Genomic DNA, 12,937 nt, shown 5'->3' with positions numbered 1-12,937 from the left:
ACAGAGGAGCCTGGCGGGCTACAGTCCATGAGGTTGCAAAGAGTCAGACACGACTGAGTGACTAGTACAGCAACGACAAACAGAGCCTATAGGACCTGAGAGACGTCGTCAAGTATACTTGGGTTGCTTCCGTGGATGGCCGTTTTTTGAGGAACCACCTTACTGTTTTCCACAGTAGTTGTATGGATGAGCACAATACTCTGTGTGTGTGTGTGTGTGTGTATTTCAGCCTTAAAAGGAAGAAAATTTTGATATATGCTTTAACATGGATGAATCTTGAGGGGATTAGTGAAGTCGCTCAGTCCTGTCCGACTGTTTGTGACCCCATGGACTGTAGCCTATGAGGGTCCTTCGTCCATGGGATTTTCCAGGCAAGAATACTGGAGTGGGTTGCCATTTCCTTCTCCAGGGGATCTTCCCAACCCAGGGATCAAACTCAGGTCTCCCACATTGTAGGCAGACGCTTTACCATCTGAGCCACCGGGGAAGTCCAGTGAAATAAGCCAGTCACAAAAAGGCATATACTATAAAACTCCACTGATGTGAGGTGCCTAGGATAGTCAAAATCATAGAGACAGAAAGTAGAATGATGGCTGGCAGGGACTGAGGGGAGAGGAGAATTCAGAGTTACTGATCAACAGGCATAAAGTTTTGGTCAAGGAAAATGAATAAGCTCCAGAGATCTGCTGTACAATATTGTACCTACAGTGAACAATAATGCACTGTATACTTAAAAATTTGTTAAAAGGGTACATTTCAGGTTAAATGCTTTCATAATACAATAAAAATGATAAGGAACACAGATACTGGAATATAGTACCATGCGTTTAAATGTAGATATGAAAATTGAATGAGAATTTATTGTTTAATGAGTATAGAGTCCCAGTTCTGCAAGATAAAAATTGTTCTGAAGCTAGATGGTAGTGATAGTCGCACAAGAATTATGAATATTTACTTCCACTGAACTTTACAGCTATAAATGGTAAAGACGGCACATTTGCTGTATGTTACCACAATAAAATTTTTTTTAAAACCTCAAGGAAAAAACAAAACAAAGATGGTTTGCTTAGAGGTTTTATACTCCATTGAGACAGTCTACTCAGAACTAATTACCCACTAGTTCACCTGGGAACCTCCAGTGGCCACCCACCATTTATACCACCAGCGGCAAGCTACGTCATTCTTTAAAAAGTATTTATACAATTAAATTTCTGGGAAGTATCAAAATGGATTAAAGAATAATATCATCAGGTGTACTCTTAAGTCTTATCTGCAATGGGAAGCAAACCAATTCAGAGACAGAGGCGGGGGATGGGTTGAGGGGCGGGTTGGGGGCGAGGCAGAAGGTGGTGGTGCTGTGCCCTTTTTGCAGAATCTATAATTTACATTCCTTATTCTTAAAAGTCGCTGCAGCCAAGTGGTCTGTCCTGCCAGGGAAGGTTTGTGACACTCTTCCCAGGCTGGTCACAATGGCGGGGCCTCCCAAATGACTGCTCCTAGATGACTCTGCCGTTGGACCAATGGGTCTAATTAGGCCAAGAAACATCTTTAATTAACACGGTCTAATAGAGTCAACTTATGACTCAGGAATATGATTACTGGTGTCAGCCAACAAAATTTACTCTCCGTCATGCTTCATCATTATGAAGGTCATCAGATGTCCTTCAAATCTAGCTTTGTAAATTTTTTTTTTTTTTTTTTTTTACTAAAACCACATAGTTCTTCAAAAGATCAGATTCATAATACTGATGGTATTCACTGGGAAAATATATACTGAAGCGTTTCTTTGATTGGCTTTATAGGTGGCAATCCCTTAAACAAAATAAAACAAAAGATACACCCTTCAATTATTTTACCTTATTCTGCCTAAATTTTTAAAGTTAGCTCATTCACAATCTTTTTCAGTAATTAAAGGATCTCAGTAAAGACATTTTAATTATAGGACTTACTGAAGCATGATATACATATATGCAGATATGTATTATATCGTGTTTTTGTATAAAATTTTTGTATTAATAAACTGCATAAATGTTATATTTAATAGCATATAATATAAATCATATATATGTGTGTATACACATATATAAATTGGCTCCACGGGTCTTTAAGGGATTATAGATGGTCTTCTGTATGTGTGTACATTTTGTTGTGGGAAAGTGGTCCACGACTTTCATTTAATTCTCAAAATGGCTGTGGTCATCCCCTCACAGCCACCAAAGGAAAGTGGTTAGAAACCAATGTCTAGAGCTATACTGTCCAATACAGTAGTCATTAGCCACTCATGCCTATTAAGCACTTGAAATATGTCGTGTTAACTGAGATGTGCTCTAAGTGTAAAATACACACCAGATTTTGAAGAAAATGAAAAAGAAAATTTACAATATCCCAATGATTTGCACATTGATTCCATGTTGAAATAGTACCATTTGGAATATAGTGGGCTAATTAAAATATGTCGTTTTAATTTCCTCTGTCAGCTAATGTAATTACTAGAAAATTTAAAATCACATATGTGGCTCACACTATATTTGACCAGCTCTGGTTGGGGAAAAGTTAGCGCTTCATCACTGGCAGGTTACTGATTCTAGGAGGTTCCTACTAGCAGAAAAAGAAAATTTAGAATAGTTCTGACACTGAATTATAAGAGAGGTTTCAGCAAAGATGTCAGACTGTGCCTAAACATAATAGGGTTAAAAACATACCTTTAAACTATTTTCATCCCAATAATCCAGGCATAATTTCCTTTGAAGAATCATGAATTTGGAAGAAAAGTGATGTTAGCTCTGAACCACTGTTATTGATATTTGCAGATAATTCATGTTCTTATCAAAATGCACCATATGAATTATCTGCAAATATCAATAACAGTAGTTCAGAGCTTAAGACGATAATGACTCAAAGTAAACTTTTGCTCTTAGCACATCAATAAGATGCTACATTCAAAAAAACCCAGAAAATGTACAAGGAAGCATTCATGAAGAAACATCTCAAGGAAAATGGAAATTTTCTCCAGTGTTCTTTGCCTGGAGAATCCCAGGGATGGGGGAGCCTGGTGGGCTTCCCTCTATGGGGTCGCACAGAGTCGGACACGACTGAAGCGACTTAGCAGCAGCAGAAGCAGCAGCAGCAGCAGCAGCGATGTATGGGTATGGTACTTTTATTCAGGAATTAAGTCTTCAGCAACCCTTATGTGGTACCTATTATCACCCACGTTTTATAGATGTGGAAACCGGTTGAAAAAAGAGAACAAGAATTCTGTCCATTTTCCACTTTGAGGCTAACACTGAGTCTGACACATAGTAGATGCTCAGTGAATGGCCACGGGATGAAAAGGGACATTTTACTGGTTCCAGTACAAGGTTTCCTTCTAAAGAGTGTCTGATTACAACACTCTTGTTGTTCCCAGTACCACATGATGAAAGAGAAGGGTATACTTCTTTTTTCCAACTCTCATCATAAATCAATGGGATATAAATATTTCTATCCTTTCTGTCAACAAGACTTATGTGTATTGTTATTATTTTGGAAAGCATCCTAATATTAAAGCATGCTTCCTGGTTCAAAACATTACAAGTACCAGCTTGACTGGATATCACACTTACATAGTTGGACAAGCATTCAGTGCATTAAATAAATGGAACATCTTTGCCCCCGATCCAAGCAATAAAGTATAGAGTCTCCCTCTCTCTCTCTCATTCTCAACAAGGGTCTTGATCTCAGTTGTTTATGTTCCTTGGAGTTTTGGGATTTTTTTCCTTGCCCCACCCCACTATCTTAGTTACCTGTCTACTTGGCGCTGGAAAATACACGCCCAACAACACGCCTCTGAAAGTTTTGTGCTTTACTTATGAGTTAAAAACAAACTCTAGAGCTGAGCGCTTTCTGAGTCCGCGTTCATCCAGGAATCCGCGTCCGAGGGCAGAATTCGTCCAGCAACAATCCCTATGCCATTCAACTTGTGAGCCTGAACTCACGCCGACTAGCACGTGTACGTCCGAGCTGGCTCCCACATTCCACAGCAGGGTGGGTCTCAGCCTCTCCCGGAGCCTCCCCTGAAGGTCTGAGAGGAGGTCACAACCTGCTCCCCAACCCTCGCCCGAAAATCTGAACAGTGACCTCGCCTACAGCCCAGGAAGACAGAGCACATTCCCTTCCCAGTCCTGCCCAGGGACGATCACTCCTATTTACCGTCTTGTACCACCAGCTTGCAAATGCCATGGCGACGATGGATGTGTTCCGAGAGACGCAGCGAGAGACCCGAGGGACCCGGCGAGGACACGGGTGCAGCGCAGCAAAGGGCCACGGGTTCGCACTCCACCTGCCGCAGACCTGACTGGGACTAACTCTGTAAGCACCTAGGCTGTCAGGGGGTGGGCAAGACAGCTGGGCGGGGCCTACCCAGACCCCGCCCCTCGGGCTGACCCCGCCCTCTCCCCGCCCCTCCCCGCCCCCGCCCCGCCCCGCCCCGCCCCGCCCTGCCGGTTTGGCTCAAAGCTGCTTAGGGAAGAAGTGTTATTGCTCCAGGCAGCCACGCCCTGCAGCCCTGACTGGGCGGAAGACCAGACTTTTCTGCTGATCTTACAGACTCCGGAATCCCGGGGGGTCCCAAATGAATTTCATTCTCCTTTTACCCTTATCCGCTTCTCACCCACCCCTGTCTCATCCACCAACTTTTCCCAACGCATGAGTGACAAGTGAGCAAAAGTCGCTCAGTCGTGTCCTGACTCTGCCACCCATGGACTATCCAGTGCAGGGAATTCTCCAGGCCAGGATACTGGGAGCCAGTTCCCTTCTCCAGGGGATCTTCCCAACCCAACGAGCCCAGGTCTCCCGCATTGTAGGCGGATTCTTCACCAGCTGAGCCGCCAGGGAAGCCCACTCCAATGTGGCTTGCGCCGCGCCCAGTGAACTTGGCCGGGACCCAGGGCCATCCGCGGGCCCCTCCGGTCACCTGCCCAGAGGCAGGTTCTGAGTCCACACCCGTCTCTCTCCAGATGTTTCTCCGGGCCTGGGAGGGGTGGCGCCCAGGGACAGAAGGCCAGGAAGGCTAACCCTCCTCTGAAGGTGGACCCGAGGCTTCGGGGGGCCCCGAGATCCTCCCCGCGCTCAACCCCGGCGGTAGGAGCGCCACTCACCTCCTGGGTGTGGCGGGCAGCGCGCCGGGGCCGCGGGGAGGCGGCGGGCTTCGGGCCCGGCTGGGACATGGCGAGGCCGGTGCGAGCGCTGCCTCCGGGCGGGCGCGGCGGAGCCTGGAAGGGAGGCTGGAGCCGGGGAGCGCTGGGAGGGAGCGAGGGCGCGGAGGGGCTGGCGGGCGCGCCTGTGAGGCAGCTTTTCCGACCCAGCCCCGACCCGCGAGAGCTCCCCTTCGCCGGGCAGGGCCCTCCCCTTCCTGCCTGCAGTTGGCAGCGCCCGGGCGGCAGCAGCCCGGGGCTGCCTGTTTGCAACTCACACCCTGGGTCCCGTATCTTCTCCCAGGGACACCCCACCCCACCCGAGGTCGCCTTGGTGCCCCAGTGGGTCGCAGAGAGGAGGGGCTGGAGATGGCGGGGTTTTCCCCCCGACTTGCCTAGACTTGGCTTGCAGTTGTGCAAGGAGAGCGGAACCGGGGCGTGGCCCCGTCTACATCTCAAGCCCCACTCCCTAAGAATCTCAAGAATTAGACAGCATTTCTGCAATCTGCTCTGAGTTAACTAGGAGGAGAATTTACCAACTCAGATGGCCCGGGGCCTGGACCCTCTGGATGAGGAAGCGGATTGCAGAAACAAATTGGTCTGTGTGTGACTCCGTGTGTTGTGATTGTGTGTGTGTGTGTGTGTGTGTGTGTGTGTGTGTGTGTGTGTGTGTGTACACACACGGGCCTGGGTGTGTTTTGTGCGGCTTTACTTGTTTTGAAAGTGCAATGATGTTTCATGTGGAACAAGTCTTGGGTTCCAATCAAAACCGAAGAACAGTCCTAAATTTAAACCCCATTGCCTTTCAGGAGGCTGTTGAATTTCGTTTGCGAGGAGGCCAGATTGCTTTTGTCTTTGGTTCATCTTAAAGAGCACTTCCTGGTTTGGGGCTGTGAATTATAACAAGCTTGAAGTGAAATGTTATAAGCCAGACTAGAAAAGGCTCCTCCTCTGCAGTGATTGTCTGCCTGTGGTTGCTGCCAGTTTGTGAAGATCTGACAGAAGAAAACCTGTTAACCCTGCCATGGCATTGACAATGTGAGCCTCGGGGTCACTGCTCTCTGCGGTGCTGTGTTTCAGACAGTTTCCTTTACAAGGAAAGACTGGTCATGCTGAATGGACCTTGGCAGAATGGAATCCTTCTTTCCTTCTCCCTTCTCATTTTGGGCATTCTGACTTCCCTTTATTCAAGGGACCGGCTAGCTTCATTCTTCTTGGGGGGGGAGCAGGGAGGGATGATTGCAATGCATTTCCTCTTTAAGGAAATATTTGTGTATCTGATATTTCCAAAAAATAGCATTAACAGGTTTACTTCTGTTGGATTGTCACAAACCGGCAGCAACCACAGGCAGGCAATCACTGCAGAGGAGCCTTTTCTAGTCCACCTTGCAACATTTCACTTCAGGCTTGTTATAATTCACAGCCCCAAACCAGGAAATGCTGTTTAGGATGAACCTAAGACAACTTATACATAATTTGAATCAACTTGAATATGGGGCCTATGATTGCCCATTCAAGAAAAACTGATTGATGGCATCAGTTACATTCACAATGAAAGAAAATATGTCATAAACCTGAAAAATGCTTTTATGATTGTGACCAAACACCTACAGTAATTTAAGCAAACATAAAATGAAAGGAGTGATATAATGGCCCTACCTCCAGGCCCAGGAATTGGAACCACCTCTCCCAGGATCCTAAAGGGCCTAGATTCAGTATCCCCGAGTACATTATTCTGACTCTGAAAGAACAGTTCCCATTAAAGTCTGAGTCATTTTTTAATGGAGTATTGAAATTGGACTTGGGACTTCCCTGGTGGTACAGTGGATAATGATCTGCCTGTCAATGCAGGGGACACAGGTTTGGTCCCTGGTCCAGGAAGATTTCACATGCTACACGGGGCAAGTAAGCCCTTGTGCCATGACTACTGAGTCCACAGGCTGCAGCTACTGAAGCCACGCACCTAGAGCCTGTGCTTCACAGCAAGAGAAGCCGCAGAGATGAGAAGCCCACGCACCACAACAGAGTAGTGCCCCTCGTCCAACTAGAGAAAGCCTGTGCGCAGCAGTGAAGACCCAGCACAACCAAAAATAAAAATAAAACTGAGCTTAAACTGGCTAGTGTCATATTTGAAAGGCTTCCATGTAAAGCACGATGAAAAGGACTGTAGACGGAGCGATATAAAGGTTAAAATACGTATTTCCTGCCCTCCAGGGACTTCACAGTTTAGCTGAAGTCATATAGCATTTGTAACCCATGATCATTTGGGTGGCATTGAAAGACACACAGTGGGTGAATAAATACAAACGCACTTTGGGAATTTGGGGTTCTGTGGGTTTGGGGGACTATAGGAAGGGAAAGCAGGCTTGAGCTGGCTGACTGGCTGGTGGGATGTGGTTAGAAGAAAGTGGGGATCAGTTCAGTTCAGTTCAGTCAGTCATATCCGACTCTTTGCAACCCTATGGACTACAGCATGTCAGGCTTCCCTGTCCGTCACAAACTCCCGGAGTGGAAGTGAGAAATAGATTCAAGGGATTAGATCAGATAGACAGACTGCCTGAAGAACTATGGACGGAGGCTCCTGAAATTGTACAGGACACAGGGATCAAGACCATCCCCAAGACAAAGAAATGCAGCAAGGCAAAATGGTGTCTGAGGAGGCCTTAAAAATTGCTTAGAAAAGAAGAGAAGCAAAAGGCAAAGGAGAAAAGGAAAGATATACCCATTTGGATGCAGAGTTCCAAAGAATAGCAAGGAGAGATAAGAAAGCCTTCCTCAGTGATCAATGCAAAGAAATAGAGGAAAACAATAGAATGGGAAAGACTAGAGATCTCTTCAAGAAAATTAGAGATACCAAGGGAACATTTCATGCAAAGATGGGTACAATAAAGGACAGAAATGGTATGGACCTAACAGAAGCAGAAGACATTAAGAGGTGGCAAGAATACACAGAAAAACTATACAAAAAAGATCTTCATGACCCAGGTAACCATGATGGTGTGATCACTCATCTAGAGCTAGACATCCTGGAATGTGAAGTCAAGTGGGCCTTAGGAAGCATCACTATGAACAAAGCTAGTGGAGGTGATGGAATTCCAGCTGAGCTATTTCAAATCCTAAAAGATGATTGCTGTTAAAGTGCTGCACTCAATATGCCAGCAAATTTGGAAAACTCAGAAGTGGCCACAGGACTGGAAAAGGTCAGTTTTCATTCCAATCCCAAAGAAAGACTATGCCAAAGAATGCTCAAACTACCGCACAATTGCACTCATCTCACACACTAGTAAAGTGATGCTCAAAATCCTCGAAGCCAGGCTTCAACAGTACATGAACCATGAACTTCCTGATGTTCAAGCTGGATTTAGAAAAGGCAGAGGAACCAGAGATTAAATTGCCAACATCCATTGGATCATTGAAAAAGCAAGAAACTCCCAGAAAACATCTACTTCTGTTTTATTGACTATGCTAAAGCCTTTGACTATGTGGATCAAAACAAACTGTGGAAAATTCTGAAAGAGATGGGAATACCAGACCACCTGATCTGCCTCCTGAGAAATCTGTATGCAGGTCAGGAAGCAATAGTCAGAACTGGACATGGAACTACAGACTGGTTCCAAATAGGAAAAGGAGTACGTCAAGGATGTGTATTGTCACCCTGCTTATTCAGCTTCTATGCAGAGTACATCATGAGAAACGCTGGGCTGGATGAAGCACAAGCTGGAATCAAGATTGCTGAGAGAAATATCAATAACCTCAGATATGCAGATGACACCACCCTTATGGCAGAAAGTGAAGAGGAACTAAAGAGCCTCTTGATGAAAGTGAAAAAGGAGAGTGAAATAGTTGGCTTAAAACTCAACATTCAGAAAACTAAGATCATGGCATTCGGTCCCATCACTTCATGGCAAAGAGATGGGGAAACAATGGAAACAGTGACAGACTTTATTGGGGGGGCTCCAAAATCACTGCAGATGGTGATTGCAGCCATGAAATTAAAAGATGCTTGCTTCTTGGAGGAAAAGCTACGACCAACCTAGATAGCATATTAAAAAGCAGAGACATTACTTTGCCAACAAAGGTCCATCTAGTCAAAGCTATGGTTTTTCCAGTAGTCATGTATGGATGTTAGAGTTGGACTATAAAGAAAGCTGGAACTAACATTCATGGACCTAACATTCCAGGTTCCTATGCAATATTGCTCTTTACAGCATCACACTTTACTTCCATCACAAGTCACATCCACAACTGATTGATGATTTTGAAGAATGATGCTTTTGAACTGTGGTGTTGGAGAAGACTCTTGAGAATCCCTTGAACTGCAAGATCAACCACTCCATCCTAAAGGAAATCAGTCCTAAATATTCATTGGAAGGACTGATATTGAAGCTGAAACTCCAGTACTTTGGCCACCCGATGTGAAGAACTGACTCATTGGAAAAGACCCCGATGGTGGGGAAGATTGAAGGTGGGAGGAGAAGGGGATGACAGAGGATGAGGTGGCTGGATGGTGTCACTGACTCAATGGACATGAGTTTGAGTAAGCTCTGGAAGTTGGTGATGGACAGGGAAGCCTTGCGTCTACAGTCCATGGGGTCACAAAGAGTTGGACATGACTGACTGAACTGACTGAACTAAAGATAAAAGTTATGTTTACACTGTATCCATTAGGTGTGCAATAAACAACATTTCTAAAAAAGTAATGTATATGTATTAATTTAAAAATATAAACCAAAATCAATTATCATGTTAACATCAAAGATCAATGATCATAGATCACCATAACTATAATAATAATGAAAAAGTCTGTAAATTGGTGAATTTGCAAAAATATGAGACATGATATGAGCAAATGCTGCTAGAAAAATAGCATTGATAGACTTGATCCAAGGAAGGTTGCTGCAAATGTTCAATTTGTAAAAAACAAGGTCTTTGTAATGCACAGTAAAGTGTATTCATTGCTCAGTCATGTCCAACTGTTTGTGATTCCATGGTCTGTAGCCTCTTTTCACAAAGTTCTCTAGGCAAGAATACTGGAGTGGGTTGCCATTCCCTTCTCCAGGGGATCTTCTCAACCCAGGGATTGAACCTGGGTCTTCTGCATTGCAGGCAGATTCTTTACTGTCTAAGCTAACCAGTTCTGTTCAGTTCAATCACTTAGTCTTGTCCAACTCTTTGCAACCCCATGGACTACAGCACAACAGTCTCCCCTGTCCATCACCAACTCCTGGAGTTTGTTCAAACTCATGTCCATCATGTCAGTGATGCCATCCAACCATCTCATGCTCTGTCATCCCTTTCTCCTCCTGCCCTCAGTCTTTCCCAGATTGAAAGACTGGGAAAGCTAATGAGGGAAGCCCTTAATGCACAGTAAAGTGAGGTTGCAATAGAGCCTGGACACATGGCTCTGTTTTATTCCTTTATTTAGTCTGTAACAGGATGCCTGCTCTATGTCAGGCTCTGGGGAGGCAACAGGAGCTCAAGGATCTCAGAATCTAGTAGGGAAGACAGACGAATGAATCCACAATGACCATGCGATGAGGGCAGCTGCCAGCAGAGACAGCCTAAGAGCCTTGTTGGTTCCCTGGAGGGGCTTCTCTTTCTGACTGAGGGACAGGTGGTCTGGGGACAGGAGAGAGCTCAGGGCTGCATCCTTCCCTCATCTCTGACTTGAGTTGAAACCTGCTCTGAACAATCTCCACATTGTATCTCCTCCCCAGCCTCACCACTCCCCTCCTCCATCACTTTTCATCAGGAAATGCATGAAGAAGAAAAATAAAGGCAGGATGATGTCCAGAGAAGAAACCAGGGCAGCCTGAGAAGGTGCAGGCAAGGAGCAGAAGGAAGATGGTGGAAAAGTGAGCCCTAAGATTCAGGGAGGAGGGCCTTCTGAAAGGAAAGGCTGACCCCCGGTGTAAATGAAGGGAAGGGAAGTGAAAGTCGCTCGGTCGTGTCTGACTCTTTGCAATCCCATGGACTATACAGTCCATGGAATTCTCCAGGCCAGAACACTGGAGTGGGTAGCCTTTCCCTTCTCCAGGGGATCTTCCCAACCCAGGGATGGAACCCAGGTCTCCCATACTGCAGGTGGGTTCTTTACCAGTTGAGCCACAAAGGAAGCCCAAGAATACTGGAGTGGGTAGCCTACTCCTTCTCCAGCAGATCTTCCCGACCCAGGAATCAAACTGGGGTCTCCTGCATTGCAGGTGGATTCTTTACCAGCTGAGCTAACAGGGAAGCCCCACTCCATAGTATAACTGCTGCTGCTGCTGCTAAGTCGCTTCAGTCATGTCCAACTCTGTGCGACCCCATAGATGGCAGCCCACCAGGCTCCTCCGTCCCTGGGATTCTCCAGGCAAGAACACTGGAGTGGGTTGCCATTTCCTTCTCCAATGCATGAAAGTGGAAAATGAAAGGGAAGTCACTCAGTCATGTCCAACTCTTAGCGACCCCATGGACTGCAGCCTACCAGGCTCCTCCGTCCATGGGAGTTTCCAGGCAAGAGTACTGGAGTGGGTTGCCAGTGCCTTCTCCACCCCATAGTATAAAACCTCACTCAAAAGTTGGGTCAGACAAAGCAGGGAGTGTCCATTGGCTCTGACAGCTGAGAGGTTTTTGGTAACGCAGCTGGTGGGTAAAAACTTAAAAGGAGGCAGAGCATTTTTCGAAGGGATGCACAGTGCCCTTCACTTTGGATGGTATTTCTTTCTACACCCCCGGAGGGGAATTTACCCCTGAAAACCTGGATCTTCTGGCTGGCATTCAAGTGCCCTCTGATGCTACTGAAACGTGCCTGTCCTGTTGGCCATTTCAACATTCACAGCCAAGTTTGCTCCACTCCATAGTAATGTTTGCCTAAGTAAACCAGAAAATAAACATGCGCGCACACCAGCAAAGACTGAGTAGTAAAATATTCAAAGGCTCTCAGAGTCTCCTTTCCCTTTTAACAAACATGTATCTGAGTAGGAGCTTCCTGCTTCTGTCTTGAATTATCTTGAAGAATGCCGTCAGGGGTGAAAAAGTGAAAAGTGGAAGTCACTCAGTCGTGTCTGACTCTCTGTGACCTCATGGACTATACAATCCATGGAATTCTCCAGGCCAGAATACTGGAGTGGGTAGCCATTCTCTTCTCCAGGGGAATCTTCCTAACCCAGGGATCAAACCCAGGTCTCCTGCATTGCAGGCGAATTCTTTACCAGCTGAGCCACCAGGGAAGCCCTGAAGTTCTGTGCATAAAGGAAATGGGAGTGCTGACCTGGAGGAGTCGATGTTTAGACCACAGGAGGCTTGCCGTTGCCTTAATGTCTGTGTCCCCTCAAATTCCTAAATTGGGATGCCAGTGTCCAAGCTGGTGGCGTTAGTAGGTGAGACCTTCCAAAGTGTTAGGTCCTGAGGACACAGCCCTCATGAATGAAATTAATGCCCTTATGCAATATCCCTGTGAGAGCCCCCTTGTCCTTTCCATCTTATGAAAATGCAACAAGAAGTCTGCCACTTGGAAGAGGCCCTCACCCAACCAGGCTGGCACTCTGATTTCAGACTTCTGGCCTCCAGAACTTTGAGAAAAAACATTTCTGTTGTTCCTAAGCCCTGCAGTCTGTGGTGTTTTGTTATAGTTGCCTGAATGGACTAAGACACCTTGCTTCTCAGCTCACCCCGGGCTTGTGCGTGAATGGCAGATGAGGAGGGGGAGGGAGAAAGAATGGAAGATTGGAGGGTCAGAGGAGGAAGACAGGAAAGAGAATCAAGAGCAGATGAGATAGCTTTTA

General features: G+C 45.9%; 1 protein-coding gene across 8 annotated transcripts in view; it reads right to left on the bottom strand.

Annotated features, from left to right (window-relative positions):
- Nucleotides 1-5,374, bottom strand: part of CAST (calpastatin) — a 132,609-nt gene extending 127,235 nt beyond the window's left edge. For 3 of the 8 annotated variants that reach the window (XM_005209749.4, XM_010807617.2, XM_005209750.4), the window contains exon 1: nt 5,136-5,374. In XM_005209749.4, the coding sequence (XP_005209806.1) occupies nt 5,136-5,204 (69 nt within the window). In that variant the 5' untranslated portion in view covers nt 5,205-5,374. 8 annotated transcript variants of the gene reach the window in all.
- Between the last annotated feature and the right edge of the window lie 7,563 nt (nt 5,375-12,937).

This window comes from Bos taurus, chromosome 7 (genome assembly GCF_002263795.3).
Source record: "Bos taurus isolate L1 Dominette 01449 registration number 42190680 breed Hereford chromosome 7, ARS-UCD2.0, whole genome shotgun sequence".
In the NCBI taxonomy this organism is placed as follows: domain Eukaryota; kingdom Metazoa; phylum Chordata; class Mammalia; order Artiodactyla; family Bovidae; genus Bos; species Bos taurus.
This window is presented reverse-complemented; position numbering and strand designations above follow the sequence as displayed.